This window comes from Bombina bombina, chromosome 9, assembly GCF_027579735.1.
Source record: "Bombina bombina isolate aBomBom1 chromosome 9, aBomBom1.pri, whole genome shotgun sequence".
Lineage (NCBI taxonomy): Eukaryota > Metazoa > Chordata > Amphibia > Anura > Bombinatoridae > Bombina > Bombina bombina.
Window position 1 is genome coordinate 277641071 of NC_069507.1, and position 20032 is coordinate 277661102.

Genomic DNA, 20032 nt, shown 5'->3' on the forward strand with positions numbered 1-20032 from the left:
GTAGTAGAACCGGATGTGAAAACAACAATTTTTTCTTTTTCTCCTGGGTTAGAGAGAACATAGCAAAGCTTTTAGTTACCAAGGCAATTTGCTTGTTTTTTCAGAATCAGCTAAAATAATATGAGCATTGTCAAAAATAAAAATCCAATTATGTAGATATGTTTATAAAAAAATGACCGTTTAAAACACTTGTAAAATGTCCATTTAAAACATCTGTTTCTATATTTATACTTTCTTAATAAATGATGAAACTTTATGATGCATATTAGGTTATTATTTACTGCTGCATATATTGTATTCTTGTGGAATTATTTATGTATATATTGGCCATGTTGTAATACCTAGCACTCATAGGTTCTAATTTGAGGGCTTAAGCCAGAATGTATGTGCTATTGGCTGATTTAGGGGTGTGTTAAATTCCTGCAATCTGATTGCTTGTCTGTGTTTAATGTGCTTCCTTAGCACTATAGACAAGCTGTAAAAGCCTTGACAAAACAAACAAACCGAATTTCTTACATCCTTGCTTCCCTCATAAATAATCATTCGCTATGATCATTATTTAACAGAGGGATTCTAGTTTCTATGTATGAAGCGCATAGCTGCTAAATGAGATTTCAAACAGGGTATAATATATTTTATATATGACAAAAGCTTAACAATTTCAGGCAGAGTGTAGTGTGTTTAATGTACAACTTAAGGTTAAAATTACATACTGGAATGAAAATCGTGTTTCTGACTGACCTATTATGATTATGTGATTTCCTTCAGGTTAACATACTGTTTAAGACAAAAAAGCAGAGACAGAAAACAAAAAAACCAAACAAAAATAAAAATTTGTTTAATTTATTTTTGTTTGGTTTTTTTGTTTTCTGTCTCTGCTTTTTTGTCTTAAACAGTATGTTAACCTGAAGGAAATCACATAATCATAATAGGTCAGTCAGAAACACGATTTTCATTCCAGTATGTAATTTTAACCTTAAGTTGTACATTAAACACACTACACTCTGCCTGAAATTGTTAAGCTTTTGTCATATATAAAATATATTATACCCTGTTTGAAATCTCATTTAGCAGCTATGCGCTTCATACATAGAAACTAGAATCCCTCTGTTAAATAATGATCATAGCGAATGATTATTTATGAGGGAAGCAAGGATGTAAGAAATTCGGTTTGTTTGTTTTGTCAAGGCTTTTACAGCTTGTCTATAGTGCTAAGGAAGCACATTAAACACAGACAAGCAATCAGATTGCAGGAATTTAACACACCCCTAAATCAGCCAATAGCACATACATTCTGGCTTGAGCCCTCAAATCAGAACCTATGAGTGATAGGTATTACAACATGGCCAATATATACATAAATAATTCCACAAGAATACAATATATGCAGTAGTAAATAATAACCTAATATGCATCATAAAGTTTCATCATTTATTAAGAAAGTATAAATATAGAAACAGATGTTTTAAACGGACAATTTTTTTGACACTTTTTTTTTTTTTTTTTTTTTTTTTTTTTTTACATTTCACAAAGTTTTTTAAACGGACATTTTTTTATAAACATATCTACATAATTGGACTTTTATTTTTGACAATGCTCATATTATTTTAGCTGATTCTGAAAAAACAAGCAAATTGCCTTGGTAACTAAAAGCTTTGCTATGTTCTCTCTAACCCAGGAGAAAAAGAAAAAATTGTTGTTTTCACATCCGGTTCTACTACACAGGTGGTAATTTCACCTGTTAATCAGCAAGGTATATAACAGTCTAGGTCCTTACCCCAAACCAGTCTTGAGAAAGGTCAGTGGAGACCGAAACCGGTTGACTGGTAAGGAGTATTTTAATTGTGATCACATTAAGAAGCCATCTGCACTATTGTTTGAGAAAGGTCAGTGAAGACCGAAACCGGTTGACTGGTAAGGAGTATTTTAATTGTGATCACATTAAGAAGCCATCTGCACTATTGTTTGAGAAAGGTCAGTGAAGACCGAAACCGGTTGACTGGTAAGGAGTATTTTAATTGTGATCACATTAAGAAGCCATCTGCACTATTGTTTGAGAAAGGTCAGTGAAGACCGAAACCGGTTGACTGGTAAGGAGTATTTTAATTGTGATCACATTAAGAAGCCATCTGCACTATTGTTTGAGAAAGGTCAGTGAAGACCGAAACCGGTTGACTGGTAAGGAGTATTTTAATTGTGATCACATTAAGAAGCCATCTGCACTATTGTTTGCCTTTCCTTTTTTGGCAGGTAAGGGACAACATTGCAAGTTGGAATTATTTGTTAACTACCGCCCAAGAAGATTTCTACATAATCAGCAGTTGGGATCCATATTGAGATAGACTATAGCAAGATTCTTATTATCCAATTTGAATATTTATTTGGACTTTTAAGCATTGTATGTTATATCATCCGTTTTTTAACCCACTGTTGTTATATGGTCTCTTTTAATTAACATCTCGAGGCTCTTTGAGCAAGTCCCTTATATCTAGCTCAGCAACTCTGAGCCCTTTAGATTTGTATTTTAGGGTATCAATTTAGAGCCTGTGTTCAATTTTAATCCAATCACAAAGTTTTGCCACTATTCAGTGTTTATAATAGATATTTGTTCACATCACATCACAGTTTGCAAGCAGAAACACATTTGAACACACGTTAAAGTTGTGCTGTTGTTTTTTTTGGTTCTATTTATGCTTTATGTTTGCATTAGTTGATTTGTCAAAAATTCACTTGTATATCGTTTTATTTTGAATTCATTGTTTATTTTGAAAATAAGGTTCAGACACCCCTGCAATATTTTTCTCACATTTTTTCACTTGTTAGGATTTACACCCTTTTTGGATAAACACATAGGCACAACCTCAGGTCTTATATTTTGAATTCAGGTTCTAGACATTCCTGTAACATTTTTTGTCCACCTGTTAGGAGTTACACAATTTTGGATAAACACATAGGCAAAACCCCAATTTGGAGCCACTTACATTTCACACCCACCGGTTTCAAGCAACCTGGAATCTATCCACCTGTGCATTGTAACCCATTGTTTTTATAAATAGAGTGTGCATAAGCGCTCCTAGCATTCACATATTAGAATTTAAGTTTTAAGCGATAGACATTATTTGTTAGATTTTTTTTTTTTTTTTTTTTTTTGTTATTTATTGTTCTACAAGCATTTTTAAATTGTTCCTATTGTTTCAATATATATTTTAAAGTGTAACATGGATCCATGACTAATTGTTGTATAATTTTAAATGTACCAACTTTTTTATCTTATGTATTAAATCATATTATTTCAACCTATTGTTACCTTTGGTATTTGACTATCTGCCCATAGACCCTGCCTACGTTGTTTGGCGCTCTGATATCCAATCTTAAAATAACTGGTGTCATTGTACCTAAGCTACTTGATCACACTTCTGGCACTAATAGCTAATAACATGGCAGACAAGCGAGCAATATATCTAACTGGTGTCATTGTGTCTAAGCTACTTGATCACACTTCTGGCACTAATAGCTAATAACATGGCAGACAAGCGTGCAATATATCTAACTGACTAACTGGTGTCATTGTGTCTAAGCAACTTGATCACACCCCTGGCACTAATAGCTAATAACATGGCAGACAAGCGTGCAATATATCTAACTGACTAACTGGTGTCATTGTACCTAAGCTACTTGATCACACTTCTGGCACTAATAGCTAATAACATGGCAGACAAGCGTGCAATATATCTAACTGACTAACTGGTGTCATTGTACCTAAGCTACTTGATCACACCCCTGGCACTAATAGTAATAACATGGCAGACAAGCGTGCAATATATCTAACTGACTAACTGATGTCATTGTGTCTAAGCAACTTGATCACACTTCTGGCACTAATAGCTAATAACATGGCAGACAAGCGTGCAATATATCTAACTGACTAACTGGTGTCATTGTACCTAAGCTACTTGATCACACTTCTGGCACTAATAGCTAATAACATGACAGACAAGCGTGCAATATATCTAACTGACTAACTGGTGTTATTGTGTCTAAGCAACTTGATCACACCCCTGGCACTAATAGCTAATAACATGGCAGACAGGCGTGCAATATATCTAACTGACTAACTGGTGTCATTGTGTCTAAGCTACTTGATCACACTTCTGGCACTAATAGCTAATAACATGACAGACAAGCGTGCAATAAATCTAACTGACTAACTGGTGTCATTGTGCCTAAGCTACTTGATCACACTTCTGGCACTTATAGCTAATAACATGGCAGACAAGCGTGCAATATATCTAACTGACTAACTGGTGTCATTGTGTCTAAGCAACTTGATCACACCCCTGGCACTAATAGCTAATAACATGGCAGACAAGCGTGCAATATATCTAACTGACTAACTGGTGTCATTGTACCTAAGCTACTTGATCAAACTTATGGCACTAATAGCTAATAACATGGCAGACAAGCGTGCAATATATCTAACTGACTAACTGGTGTCATTGTACCTAAGCTACTTGATCACACTTCTGGCACTAATAGCTAATAATATGACAGACAAGCGTGCAATATATCTAACTGACTAACTGGTGTCATTGTGCCTAAGCTACTTGATCACACTTCTGGCACTAATAGCTAATAACATGACAGACAAGCGTGCAATAAATCTAACTGACTAACTGGTGTCATTGTGCCTAAGCTACTTGATCACACTTCTGGCACTAATAGCTAATAACATGGCAGACAAGCGTGCAATATATCTAACTGACTAACTGGTGTCATTGTGCCTAAGCTACTTGATCACACTTCTGGCACTAATAGCTAATAACATGGCAGACAAGCGAGCAATATATCTAACTGACTAACTGGTGTCATTGTACCTAAGCTACTTGATCACACTTCTGGCACTAATAGCTAATAACATGACAGACAAGCGTGCAATAAATCTAACTGACTAACTGGTGTCATTGTGCCTAAGCTACTTGATCACACTTCTGGCACTAATAGCTAATAACATGGCAGACAAGCGTGCAATATATCTAACTGACTAACTGGTGTCATTGTACCTAAGCTACTTGATCACACTTCTGGCACTAATAGCTAATAACATGGCAGACAAGCGTGCAATATATCTAACTGACTAACTGGTGTCATTGTACCTAAGCTACTTGATCACACTTCTGGCACTAATAGTAATAACATGGCAGACAAGCGTGCAATATATCTAACTGTCTAACTGGTGTCATTGTACCTAAGCTACTTGATCACACTTATGGCCCTAATAGCTAATAACATGGCAGACAAGTGTGCAATATATCTAACTGACTAACTGGTGTCATTGTACCTAAGCTACTTGATCACACTTCTGGCACTAATAGTAATAACATGGCAGACAAGCGTGCAATATATCTAACTGACTAACTGGTGTCCCTGTGTCTAAGCTACTTGATCACACTTCTGGCACTAATAGCTAATAATATGGCAGACAAGCGTGCAATATATCTAACTGACTAACTGGTGTCATTGTGTCTAAGCTACTTGATCACACCCCTGGCACTAATAGCTAATAACATGGCAGACAAGCGTGCAATATATCTAACTGACTAACTGGTGTCATTGTACCTAAGCTACTTGATCACACTTCTGGCACTAATAGTAATAACATGGCAGACAAGCGAGCAATATATCTAACTGACTAACTGGTGTCATTGTACCTAAGCTACTTGATCACACGTCTGGCACTAATAGCTAATAACATGGCAGACAAGCGAGCAATATATCTAACTGACTAACTGGTGTCATTGTACCTAAGCTACTTGATCACACGTCTGGCACTAATAGCTAATAACATGGCAGACAAGCGAGCAATATATCTAACTGACTAACTGGTGTCATTGTACCTAAGCTACTTGATCACACTTCTGGCACTAATAGCTAATAACATGGCAGACAAGCGTGCAATATATCTAACTGGTGTCATTGTGTCTAAGCTACTTGATCACACCCCTGGCACTAATAGCTAATAACATGGCAGACAAGCGTGCAATATATCTAACTGACTAACTGGTGTCATTGTGTCTAAGCTACTTGATCACACTTCTGGCACTAATAGCTAATAACATGGCAGACAAGCGTGCAATATATCTAACTGACTAACTGGTGTCATTGTGCCTAAGCTACTTGATCACACTTCTGGCACTAATAGTAATAACATGACAGACAAGCGAGCAATATATCTAACTGACTAACTGGTGTCATTGTGTCTAAGCTACTTGATCACACTTCTGGCACTAATAGCTAATAACATGGCAGACAAGCGTGCAATATATCTAACTGACTAACTGGTGTCATTGTGCCTAAGCTACTTGATCACACTTCTGGCACTAATAGCTAATAACATGGCAGACAAGCGTGCAATATATCTAACTGACTAACTGGTGTCATTGTACCTAAGCTACTTGATCACACTTCTGGCACTAATAGCTAATAACATGGCAGACAAGCGTGCAATATATCTAACTGACTAACTGTTGTCATTGTACCTAAGCTACTTGATCACACTTCTGGCACTAATAGTAATAACATGGCAGACAAGCGTGCAATATATCTAACTCACTAACTGGTGTCATTGTGTCTAAGCTACTTGATCACACTTCTGGCACTAATAGCTAATAACATGGCAGACAAGCGTGCAATATATCTAACTGACTAACTGGTGTCATTTTACCTAAGCTACTTGATCACATCCCTGGCACTAATAGCTAATAACATGGCAGACAAGCGAGCAATATATCTAACTGACTAACTGGTGTTATTGTGTCTAAGCTACTTGATCACACTTCTGGCACTAATAGCTAATAACATGGCAGACAAGCTTGCAATATATCTAACTGACTAACTGGTGTCATTGTACCTAAGCTACTTGATCACACTTCTGGCACTAATAGCTAATAACATGGCAGACAAGCGTGCAATATATCTAACTGTCTAACTGGTGTCATTGTACCTAAGCTACTTGATCACACTTATGGCCCTAATAGCTAATAACATGGCAGACAAGCGTGCAATATATCTAACTGACTAACTGGTGTCATTGTGCCTAAGCTACTTGATCACACTTCTGGCACTAATAGCTAATAACATGGCAGACAAGCGTGCAATATATCTAACTGACTAACTAATGTCATTGTGTCTAAGCTACTTGATCACACTTCTGGCACTAATAGCTAATAACATGGCAGACAAGCGAGCAATATATCTAAATGACTAACTGGTGTCATTGTACCTAAGCTACTTGATCACACTTTTGGCACTAATAGTAATAACATGACAGACAAGCGTGCAATATATCTAACTGACTAACTGGTGTCATTGTACCTAAGCTACTTGATCACACTTATGGCACTAATAGCTAATAACATGGCAGACAAGCGTGCAATATATCTAACTGACTAACTGGTGTCCCTGTGTCTAAGCTACTTGATCACACTTCTGGCACTAATAGCTAATAATATGGCAGACAAGCGTGCAATATATCTAACTGACTAACTGGTGTCATTGTGCCTAAGCTACTTGATCACACTTCTGGCACTAATAGTAATAACATGGCAGACAAGCGAGCAATATATCTAACTGACTAACTGGTGTCATTGTACCTAAGCTACTTGATCACACGTCTGGCACTAATAGCTAATAACATGGCAGACAAGCGAGCAATATATCTAACTGACTAACTGGTGTCATTGTACCTAAGCTACTTGATCACACTTTTGGCACTAATAGTAATAACATGGCAGACAAGCGAGCAATATATCTAACTGACTAACTGGTGTCATTGTACCTAAGCTACTTGATCACACTTCTGGCACTAATAGCTAATAACATGGCAGACAAGCGTGCAATATATCTAACTGGTGTCATTGTGTCTAAGCTACTTGATCACACCCCTGGCACTAATAGCTAATAACATGGCAGACAAGCGTGCAATATATCTAACTGACTAACTGGTGTCATTGTGTCTAAGCTACTTGATCACACTTCTGGCACTAATAGTAATAACATGGCAGACAAGCGTGCAATATATCTAACTGACTAACTGGTGTCATTGTGCCTAAGCTACTTGATCACACTTCTGGCACTAATAGTAATAACATGACAGACAAGCGAGCAATATATCTAACTGACTAACTGGTGTCATTGTGTCTAAGCTACTTGATCACACTTCTGGCACTAATAGCTAATAACATGGCAGACAAGCGTGCAATATATCTAACTGACTAACTGGTGTCATTGTGCCTAAGCTACTTGATCACACTTCTGGCACTAATAGCTAATAACATGGCAGACAAGCGTGCAATATATCTAACTGACTAACTGGTGTCATTGTACCTAAGCTACTTGATCACACTTCTGGCACTAATAGCTAATAACATGGCAGACAAGCGTGCAATATATCTAACTGGTGTCATTGTGTCTAAGCTACTTGATCACACCCCTGGCACTAATAGCTAATAACATGGTAGACAAGCGAGCAATATATCTAACTGACTAACTGGTGTCATTGTGTCTAAGCTACTTGATCACACTTCTGGCACTAATAGCTAATAACATGGCAGACAAGCGTGCAATATATCTAACTGACTAACTGGTGTCATTGTGTCTAAGCTACTTGATCACACTTCTGGCACTAATAGCTAATAACATGGCAGACAAGCGTGCAATATATCTAACTGACTAACTGGTGTCATTGTACCTAAGCTACTTGATCACACTTCTGGCACTAATAGTAATAACATGGCAGACAAGCGTGCAATATATCTAACTCACTAACTGGTGTCATTGTGTCTAAGCTACTTGATCACACTTCTGGCACTAATAGCTAATAACATGGCAGACAAGCGTGCAATATATCTAACTGACTAACTGGTGTCATTTTACCTAAGCTACTTGATCACATCCCTGGCACTAATAGCTAATAACATGGCAGACAAGCGTGCAATATATCTAACTGACTAACTGGTGTCATTGTACCTAAGCTATTTCATCACACTTATGGCACTAATAGCTAATAATATGGCAGACAAGCGTGCAATATATCTAACTGACTAACTTGTGTCATTGTGTCTAAGCTACTTGATCACCCTTCTGGCACTAATAGCTAATAACATGGCAGACAAGCGTGCAATATATCTAACTGACTAACTGGTGTCATTGTACCTAAGCTATTTCATCACACTTATGGCACTAATAGCTAATAATATGGCAGACAAGCGTGCAATATATCTAACTGACTAACTTGTGTCATTGTGTCTAAGCTACTTGATCACCCTTCTGGCACTAATAGCTAATAACATGGCAGACAAGCGTGCAATATATCTAACTGACTAACTGCTGTCATTGTACCTAAGGTACTTGATCACATCCCTGGCACTAATAGTAATAACATGGCAGACAAGCGTGCAATATATCTAACTGACTAACTGGTGTCATTGTACCTAAGCTACTTGATCACATCCCTGGCACTAATAGTAATAACATGGCAGACAAGCGTGCAATATATCTAACTGGTGTCATTGTGTCTAAGCTACTTGATCACACTTCTGGCACTAATAGCTAATAACATGACAGACAAGCGTGCAATATATCTAACTGACTAACTGGTGTCATTGTGCCTAAGCTACTTGATCACACTTCTGGCACTAAAAGCTAATAACATGGCAGACAAGCGTGCAATATATCTAACTGATTAACTGGTGTCATTGTGTCTAAGCTACTTGATCACACTTCTGGCACTAATAGCTAATAACATGGCAGACAAGCATGCAATATATCTAACTGACTAACTGGTGTCATTGTGTCTAAGCTACTCGATCACACCCCTGGCACTAATAGTAATAACATGGCAGACAAGCGTGCAATATATCTAACTGACTAACTGGTGTCATTGTGTCTAAGCTACTTGATCACACTTCTGGCACTAATAGCTAATAACATGGCAGACAAGCGTGCAATATATCTAACTGATTAACTGGTGTCATTGTACCTAAGCTACTTGATCACACTTCTGGCACTAATAGCTAATAACATGGATATATCTAAATGGAGCTCAGCATTTTGCCTCTTCGCTCAGGCGCACACATCATAGGGTTCATTTTCCTCCTCATCTTCATTATCCCTTATTGTTTCTTCAATCCAGTCCAGATAGTTTTCTACCTTTGTGTATAATCCGAAGTTTCCACAAATTGGAGGTCCCCATGAGACAATCCCACCTACAAACTGCCTGTTTGGGTCTTGTGGGTCTTCAAACATAAATGGTCCCCCACTGTCCCCCGAACAGGAGTCTTTGCCTAAATCCCCAGCGCACATCATGTTTTCAGTGAGCACAGCATCTTTTATTGAGGAACATTTGTCTAATCTGCTTATAGGTATAGAAGCGTACAACAGGTCTCTAGCCCAATCCTGGTTTGAACTTTCAGTCATTCCCCAGCCCGCAATGTACCCAATCTTGCCTGGCTGAAGAGAGGATGATGCCCCCTTCTGGGGCAGGCAGATTGGGGAGATACAAGGTCCCATCTTGACTTTTCTTATCAGTTGCACCAGAGCAATGTCATTGTTATAGTTCTTTGTTGTTTCAGCATTTAGATTGAAATGGGGGTGAATGAAGACGTTCTTAGCTTCCAACAAATGTTTATACCGTTTTCTAAGATTAATCAGCCCCCCATACATTTTAGGGTTGTCATTATCCTGCATTACATGTGCAGCAGTAAGGATCCACTGGTCAGATATGAGGGCTCCACCACCAAAATTTGGGTTGTGGAATCTGATCATCCATGGAAAATTGCCGGGAGCAGCATTGGAACCACCAAATATTCTTGACATGGAAACCAGCGGATTGCTGGCGACACCACAAACTGAAAAACAATCAAAATGGGGGAGAAAGAGAAGGACACATCAAGTAATATAAAAAAAATTACATGCAGTAGCTGCCTATATTTATTATTAAAGTTTTTCAGCCTGTGAAAGTCATTAAGAGATCTCTCCAGCTTCAGCCATCCCTGTAATATTCTGTTCAGCTCATCTCTCCATCCTTCAGTGAATTCACTACACAGAATATTAACTGAACTGCTGAAACTGGAAATGCTGGTGACATTAGTGAATCTAAAGAGGCTGGGAGATGTTGCCAGTGTTATCTACATTAACCTGTAAAATGCAGAGAAAGATGCATAGTCAATGTGTTGTCCTACTGAGGGTCTCAGTTCTGATGTGGATACTGGAGCCCCCCAGCACAAAGAAGACTGCTGTCCCCTTCCCTATAGCAGACTGATGCCAGAACACATATATATGTTACAATGGGTTAAACCCACCCCTCTGTAAAGTCAAGATTTTATATATAAATTGTTTGTCATATCTCTGGTTACATATTTTATACCTACTGATTTTCTGTGTAAATTGCAAGATAAGTGCAAAAATAATACGAGCGACCAGTTTAGGAGTGTAGCGCTACCATTTGCATGCAAGCGATAAGGGGTTTATCGTGGGTGTTTGCACTCGTTGGGATAGCTGCTGGTATTACAAGTTCAAAGTAATGCGATTGTGCTTAAGTTAGAATAATTACTGACTTGAGAGCTCTGGTTAATTGTTTTGAAAACAAAAAAGTTTCACAAAACACTTTGCAAAGTACAGTTACACTCATAATAACACAATCTAATAAAATACATTACACAGTACAGTTACAATCATAATAACACAATCTAATAAAATACATTACACAGTACAGTTGCAATCATAATAACACCATCTAATAAATATACATTACACAGTACAGTTACACATATAATAACACTATCTAATAAATATACATTACACAGTACAGTTACACACATAATAACACTATCTAATAAATATACATTACACAGTACAGTTACACACATAATAACACCATCTAATAAATATACATTACATAGTACAGTTACACTCATAACACCATCTAATTAATATACATTACACAGTACAGTTACACTCATAATAACACTATCTAATAAAATACATTACACAGTACAGTTACACTTATAATAACACTATCTAATAAAATATACATTACACAGTACAGTTACACTCATAATAACACTATCTAATAAAATACATTACACAGTACAGTTACACTCATAATAAACCCATCTAATAAAAATACATTACACAGTAAAGGTTCACTCATTAAAAACACCATCTAATAAAAATACATGACATAGTACAGTTACACTCATTTTAACACCATCTAATAACAATACATTACACAGTAAAGGTACTCATTATAACACTATCTAATAAAAATACATTACACAGTACAGTTTCACTCATAATAAACCCATCTAATAAAAATACATTACACAGTACAGTTACACTCATAATAAACCCATCTAATAAAAATACATTACACAGTACAGTTACACTCATAATAAACCCATCTAATAAAAATACATTACACAGTACAGTTACACACATAATAACACCATCTAATAAATATACATTACACAGTACAGTTACACACATAATAACACTATTTAATAAAAATACATTACACAGTACAGTTACATTAGCAAACTGATAAAGAATATTGGCACTGTGATAAAGTGTCACTTAGGAAATAAAAAGGATATAATAATCCTTGGTGCTGCCCCTTAAAAATATACTATACAATACAAGGTGGGAATGGGGGGAGAGAAAAGGGACAAGAAGGGGTTAAATAGCACTATTTCCTATTCTGGATGGTAATAATGCTAAGATGTGTACAAGTTAGTTAATTAAAAACTGATTTATTAACAATTATTTAAAACGAAGGATGCAATAAACATTACATAGTATAACAAGGGATAAACCTAGTCATCTCCTCTAATTCCAAACTCTAAGTATGGAGCTAAGGGGGACACACAGCTAAACCACCCCCCTGTATTCCTGGCCGATAACTGGATACTTCGGCTTTAGGTGCCAGGGATGGCCAGAACTGCGCTCCCCACAAACCAAAGACTAATAGAATTGGAAAAGGAATTTTTTTTTAAAACACACACACTAATACAAACGCGTTTTGGCTGAGATGTGGCCTTTCTCAATGTGAAATGTTGTTTTTGAGAATTTTACTGGCATGTTAAGAAATCTTATAAATATATTTAGTTAATGGTCATGCTACTGTGTTTGGGCATACTGGTCTGTGTTATGTGGCCAGGTTGCCACAGCATCGGAAATAAGTGTGTTATGGATACTTTGTCATGATCTCCGTTGGGGGTTAAATACATTATTTCTATGATGTGGCAATATCTTGATCAAATACAATTTAATACATCCAACCATGACTATTTCTCTTGTAAGGTGTATCCAGTCCACGGATCATCCATTACTTGTGGGATATTCTCATTCCCAACAGGAAGTTGCAAGAGGACACCTACAGCAGAGCTATCTATATAGCTCCTCCCCTAACTGCCATATCCAGTCATTCTCTTGCAACTCTCAACAAACATGGAGGTAGTAAGAGGAAAGTGGTGAAATGTAGCTGTTATTTTACTTCAATCAAAAGTTTATTATTTTTAAATGGTACCGGAGTTGTACTATTTTGTTCCAGGCAGAAAAATAGAAGAATCTGCCTGTGATTTCTATGATCTTAGCAGGTTGTAACTAAGATCCATTGCTGTTCTCACACATGACTGAAGAGAGTGATAACTTCAGCGGGGGAATGGCGTGCAGATTATCCTGCTATGAGGTATGTGCAGTTAAGATTTTTCTAGAAGATGTGAATGCTAGAAAATGCTGCTGATGCCAAATTTATGTAAGGTAAGCCTGAATACAGTGATTTAATAGCGACTGGTATCATGCTTACTTTCTGAGGTAATACTCTTTTATATTTGCAATATAAAGCGTTTGCTGGCATGTTTAAACGTTTTTATATATACTTTGGTGATAAAACTTTATTGGGGCCTAGTTTTTTCCACATGGCTGGCTTAAATTTGCCTAGAAACAGTTTCCTGAGGCCCACAGCAAGGCTGTGGCAGTTGGTGTGACTGTTTAAAAAACGTCTAGATCGTTTTTTTTATCCGGTTTTTGAACTAAGGGGTTAATCATCCATTTGCAAGTGGGTACAATGCTCTGTTAGCTTATTATACACACTGTAAAAATGTCGTTTGATTTACTGCCTTTTTTCACCGTTTTTCAAATTCTGACAATTTGTTTCTCTTAAAGGCACAGTACCGTTTATTATATTTGCTTGTTAACTTGATTTAAAGTGTTTTCCAAGATTGCTAGTCTCATTGCTAGTCTGTATAAACATGTCTGACATAGAGGAAACTCCTTGTTCATTATGTTTAAAAGCCATTGTGGAGCCCCCTCTTAGAATGTGTACCAAATGTACTGATTTCACTTTAAGCAATAAAGATCATATTCTGTCTTTAAAAAATTTATCACCAGAGGAATCTGACGAGGGGGAAGTTATGCCGACTAACTCTCCCCACGTGTCAGATCCTTTGACTCCCGCTCAAATGGCGCCAAGTACATCTAGGGCGCCCATAGCGTTTACTTTACAAGACATGGCGGCAGTCATGGATAAACACTGTCAGCGGTATTAGCCAGACTACCTGAATTTAGAGGAAAGCGAGATAGCTCTGGAGTTAGACGAAATACAGAGCATACTGACGCTTTAAGAGCTATGTCTGATAATGCCTCACAATATGCAGAAGCTGAAGAACGAGAGCTTCTTTCTGTGGGTGATATTTCTGACTCAGGGAAGATGATGCAACCTGATTCTGATATTTCTACATTTAAATTTAAGCTTGAACACCTCTGCGTGTTACTCAGGGAGGTTTTAGCTGCTCTGAATGACTGTGATACAATTGCAGTGCCAGAGAAATTGTGTAGACTGGATAAATACTATGCAGTGCCTGTGTGTACTGATGTTTTTCCAATACCTAAAAGGTTTACAGAAATTATTACTAAGGAATGGGATAGACCAGGTGTGCCGTTCTCTCCCCCTCCTATTTTTAGAAAAATGTTTCCAATAGACGCCACCACACGGGACTTATGGCAGACAGTCCCTAAGGTGGAGGGAGCAGTTTCTACTCTAGCAAAGCGTACTACTATCCCTGTCGAGGACAGTTGTGCTTTCTTAGATCCAATGGATAAAAAGTTAGAGGGTTACCTTAAGAAAATATTTATTCAACAAGGTTTTATCCTACAGCCCCTTGCATGCATTGCTCCTGTCACTGCTGCTGCGGCGTTCTGGTTTGAGTCTCTGGAAGAGGCTCTACAGGTAGCGACTCCATTGGATGACATACTTGACAAGCTTAGAGCACTTAAGCTAGCCAATTCTTTTGTTTCTGATGCCATTGTTCATTTGACTAAACTAACGGCTAAGAATTCTGGTTTTGCTATCCAGGCGCGCAGAGCGCTATGGCTTAAATCATGGTCAGCTGACGTTACTTCAAAGTCTAAACATTCCTTTCAAGGGGCAGACCCTATTTGGGCCTGGTTTGAAGGAGATTATTGCTGATATCACTGGAGGAAAAGGTCATGCCCTTCCTCAGGATAGGTCCAAATCAAGGGCCAAACAGTCTAATTTTCGTGCCTTTCAAAACTTCAAGGCAAGTGCGGCATCAACTTCCTCTAATGCAAAACAAGAGGAAACTTTTGCTCAGTCCAAGACGGTCTGGAGACCTAACCAGACCTGGAACAAGGGTAAGCAGGCCAAAAAGCCTGCTGCTGCCTCTAAGACAGCATGAAGGAACGGCCCCCTATCCGATAACGGATCTAGTAGGGGGCAGACTTTCGCTCTTCGCCCAGGCGTGGGCAAGAGATGTTCAGGATCCCTGGGCGTTGGAAATTATATCCCAGGGATATCTTCTGGACTTCAAGGCTTCCCCCCCAAAAGGGAGATTTCACCTTTCACAATTATCTGCAAACCAGATAAAGAGAGAGGCATTCTTACACTGTGTACAAGACCTCCTAGTTATGGGAGTGATCCATCCAGTTCCAAAGGAGGAACAGGGACAGGGATTTTACTCAAATCTGTTTGTAGTTCCCAAAAAAGAGGGAACCTTCAGACCAATTTTGGATCTAAAGATCTTAAACAAATTCCTCAGAGTTCCATCATTCAAGATGGAGACTATTCATACCATCCTACCTATGATCCAGGAGGGTCAATACATGACTACAGTGGATTTAAAGGATGCTTATCTTCACATTCCGATACACAAAGATCATCATCGGTTTCTCAGGTTTGCCTTCCTAGACAGGCATTACCAGTTTGTAGCTCTTCCCTTTGGGTTAGCTACAGCCCCAAGAATTTTTACGAAGGTTCTGGGGTCGCTTCTGGCGGTCCTAAGGCCGCGGGGCATAGCAGTGGCCCCTTATTTAGACGACATCCTAATTCAGGCGTCAAACTTCCAAATTGCCAAGTCTCATACAGACATAGTGTTGGCATTTCTGAGGTCGCATGGGTGGAAGGTGAACGAGGAAAAGAGTTCTCTATCCCCCCTTACAAGAGTTTCCTTCCTAGGGACTCTGATAGATTCTGTAGAAATGAAAATTTACCTGACGGAGTCCAGGTTATCAAAACTTCTAAATTCCTGCTGTGTTCTTTATTCCATCCCTCGCCATTCGGTGGCTCAGTGCATGGAAGTAATCGGCTTAATGGTAGCGGCAATGGACATAGTGCCATTTGCACGCCTACATCTCAGACCGCTGCAACTCTGCATGCTCAGTCAGTGGAATGGGGATTACACAGATTTGTCCCCTCTACTAAATCTGGATCAAGAGACCAGGGATTCTCTTCTCTGGTGGCTATCTCGGGTCCATCTGTCCAAAGGTATGACCTTTCGCAGGCCAGATTGGACAATTGTGACAACAGATGCCAGCCTTCTAGGTTGGGGTGCAGTCTGGAACTCCCTGAAGGCTCAGGGATCGTGGACTCAGGAGGAGTCACTCCTTCCAATAAACATTCTGGAACTAAGAGCGATATTCAATGCTCTTTAGGCTTGGCCTCATTTAGCAACAATGAGGTTCATCAGATTTCAGTCGGACAACATCACGACTGTGGCTTACATCAACCATCATGGGGGAACAAGGAGTTCCCTAGCGATGTTAGAAGTCTCAAAGATAATTCGCTGGGCAGAGATTCACTCTTGCCACCTATCAGCTATCCATATCCCAGGTGTAGAGAACTGGGAGGCGGATTTTCTAAGTCGTCAGACTTTTCATCCGGGGGAGTGGGAACTCCATCCGGAGGTGTTTGCTCAATTGGTTCATCGTTGGGGCAAACCAGAACTGGATCTCATGGCGTCTCGCCAGAACGCCAAGCTTCCTTGTTACGGATCCAGGTCCAGGGACCCCAAGGCAACGCTGATAGATGCTCTAGTAGCGCCTTGATCCTTCAACCTGGCTTATGTGTTTCCACCGTTTCCTCTGCTCCCTCGTCTGATTGCCAAAATCAAGCAGGAGAGAGCAACGGTGATCTTGATAGCGCCTGCGTGGCCACGCAGGACTTGGTATGCAGATCTGGTGGACATGTCATCCTTTCCACCATGGACTCTGCCGCTGAGACAGGACCTTCTACTTCAAGGTCCTTTCAACCATCCGAATCTAATTTCTCTGAGGCTGACTGCCTGGAGATTGAACGCTTGATTTTATCAAAGCGTGGTTTCTCCGAGTCAGTCATTGATACCTTAATTCAGGCACGAAAGCCTGTCACCAGGAAAATCTATCATAAGATATGGCGGAAATATCTTTATTGGTGTGAATCCAAGGGCTACTCATGGAGTAAAGTCAGGATTCCCAGGATATTATCTTTTCTCCAAGAAGGATTGGAGAAAGGATTGTCAGCTAGTTCCTTAAAGGGACAGATTTCTGCGCTATCTATTCTTTTGCACAAGCGTCTGGCGGATGTCCCAGACGTTCAGGCATTTTGTCAGGCTTTAGTTAGAATCAAGCCTGTGTTTAAACCTGTTGCTCCACCATGGAGTTTAAATTTCGTTCTTAAAGTTCTTCAGGGGGTTCCGTTTGAACCTCTTCATTCCATAGATATCAAACTTTTATCTTGGAAAGTTCTTTTTTTGGTAGCTATTTCCTCGGCTCGTAGAGTTTCCGAGTTATCTGCCTTACAATGTGACTCTCCTTATCTGATCTTCCATGCAGATAAGGTAGTTCTGCGTACCAAATCTGGGTTTTTACCTAAGGTGGTATCTAATAAGAATATCAATCAAGAGATTGTTGTTCCGTCTTTGTGTCCTAATCCTTTTTTAAAGAAGGAACGTCTATTACACAATCTGGACGTGGTTCGTGCTTTAAAGTTTTACTTACAAGCTACTAAAGATTTTCATCAAACATCTGCTTTGTTTGTTGTCTACTCTGGACAGAGGAGAGGTCAAAAGGCTTCGGCAACCTCTCTTTCTTTTTGGCTAAAAAGCATAATCCGCTTAGCTTATGAGACTGCTGGCCAGCAGCCTCCAGAAAGGATTACAGCTCATTCTACTAGAGCTGTGGCTTCCACATGGGCCTTTAAAAATGAGGCTTCTGTTGAACAGATCTGCAAGGCGGCGACTTGGTCTTCGCTTCATACTTTTTCAAAATTCTACAAATTTGATACTTTTGCTTCTTCTGAGGCTATTTTTGGGAGACAGGTTTTACAGGTAGTGGTACCTTCCATTTAAGTACCTGCCTTGTCCCTCCCTTCATCCGTGTACTTTAGCTTTGGTATTGGTATCCCACAAGTAATGGATGATCCGTGGACTGGATACACCTTACAAGAGAAAACATAATTTATGCTTACCTGATAAATTTATTTCTCTTGTGGTGTATCCAGTCCACGGCCCGCCCTGTCATTTTAAGGCAGGTATTTTTTAATTTTAAACTACAGTCACCACTGCACCCTATGGTTTCTCCTTTCTCTGTTTGTTTTCGTTCGAATGACTGGATATGGCAGTTAGGGGAGGAGCTATATAGACAGCTCTGCTGTGGGTGTCCTCTTGCAACTTCCTGTTGGGAATGAGAATATCCCACAAGTAATGGATGATTCGTGGACTGGATACACCACAAGAGAAATAAATTTATCAGGTAAGCATAAATTATGTTTTTGTTTAATAGCTGCACACACATTCTGGCCGCCTCTTTTGGGAAGTGGTTATCTAACAGCATTATGCTCATAACTACAAGCAAATTGCTGATAACATAAATTGCTTCGGTGGAGACAGTGGTGTATTTTATATGAGTGCATGTTTAAGTAGTGATATGCCGCAATTCGTATTACGCTTATACCTATACAATATTACTTTTATGTCAACCGAATCGGATCCTAATATGTATATTCAATACATTGGGCCGTATTAAGTGCAGGCACGAGATAACTGCCTGGTGATTGGTCTAAAGGGGTTTAGCTTGCAACCAATGAGGATATCCTTTGAGTGCTGTCCTCCGTGACATCACTGCATCGGGATTCTTTCTGAAGGGGGCATGCAGCTCTCTTACAGTATGATAGGCTGATACATAGCTGTATAGGATTTTTAAAGCGTTTCTAGAGCGGCACTCGGCTTGTCAGTTTTATTTCACATTGAGAAAGGCCACATCTCAGCCAAAACGCGTTTGTATTAGTGTGTCTATAAGTCTTTGGTTTGTGGGGAGCACAGTTCTGGCCATCCCTGGTACCTGAAGTATCCAGTTATCGGCCAGGAATACAGGGGGGTGGTTTGGCTGTGTGTCCCCCTTAGCTCCATACTTACGGCTAGATTTGGAGTTTGGCGTTAGCCGTGAAAACCAGCGTTAGAGGCTCCTAACACTGGTTTTAGGCTACCTCCGGTATTTGGAGTCACTCAAAAAAGGGTCTAACGCTCACTTTTCAGCCGCGACTTTTCCATACCGCAGATCCCCTTACGTCAATTGCGTATCCTATCTTTTCAATGGGATCTTTCTAACTCCGGTATTTAGAGTCGTGTCTGAAGTGAGCATTAGAATTCTAACGACAAAACTCCAGCCGCAGAAAAAAGTCAGTAGTTAAGAGCTTTCTGGGCTA

At 39.1% G+C, this 20032-nt stretch overlaps 1 protein-coding gene across 1 annotated transcript in view; it reads right to left on the reverse strand.

The window, feature by feature from the left end:
• Positions 1 to 9891: 9891 nt before the first annotated feature.
• The window catches only part of LOC128640588 (complement C1s subcomponent-like), a 153834-nt gene continuing 143693 nt past the window's right edge, over positions 9892 to 20032 (reverse strand). The window contains exon 5 of the mRNA XM_053693058.1: positions 9892 to 10904. Within this exon, the coding sequence (XP_053549033.1) occupies positions 10120 to 10904 (785 nt within the window). The 3' untranslated portion in view covers positions 9892 to 10119. The remainder of the gene's footprint in view (positions 10905 to 20032) is intronic.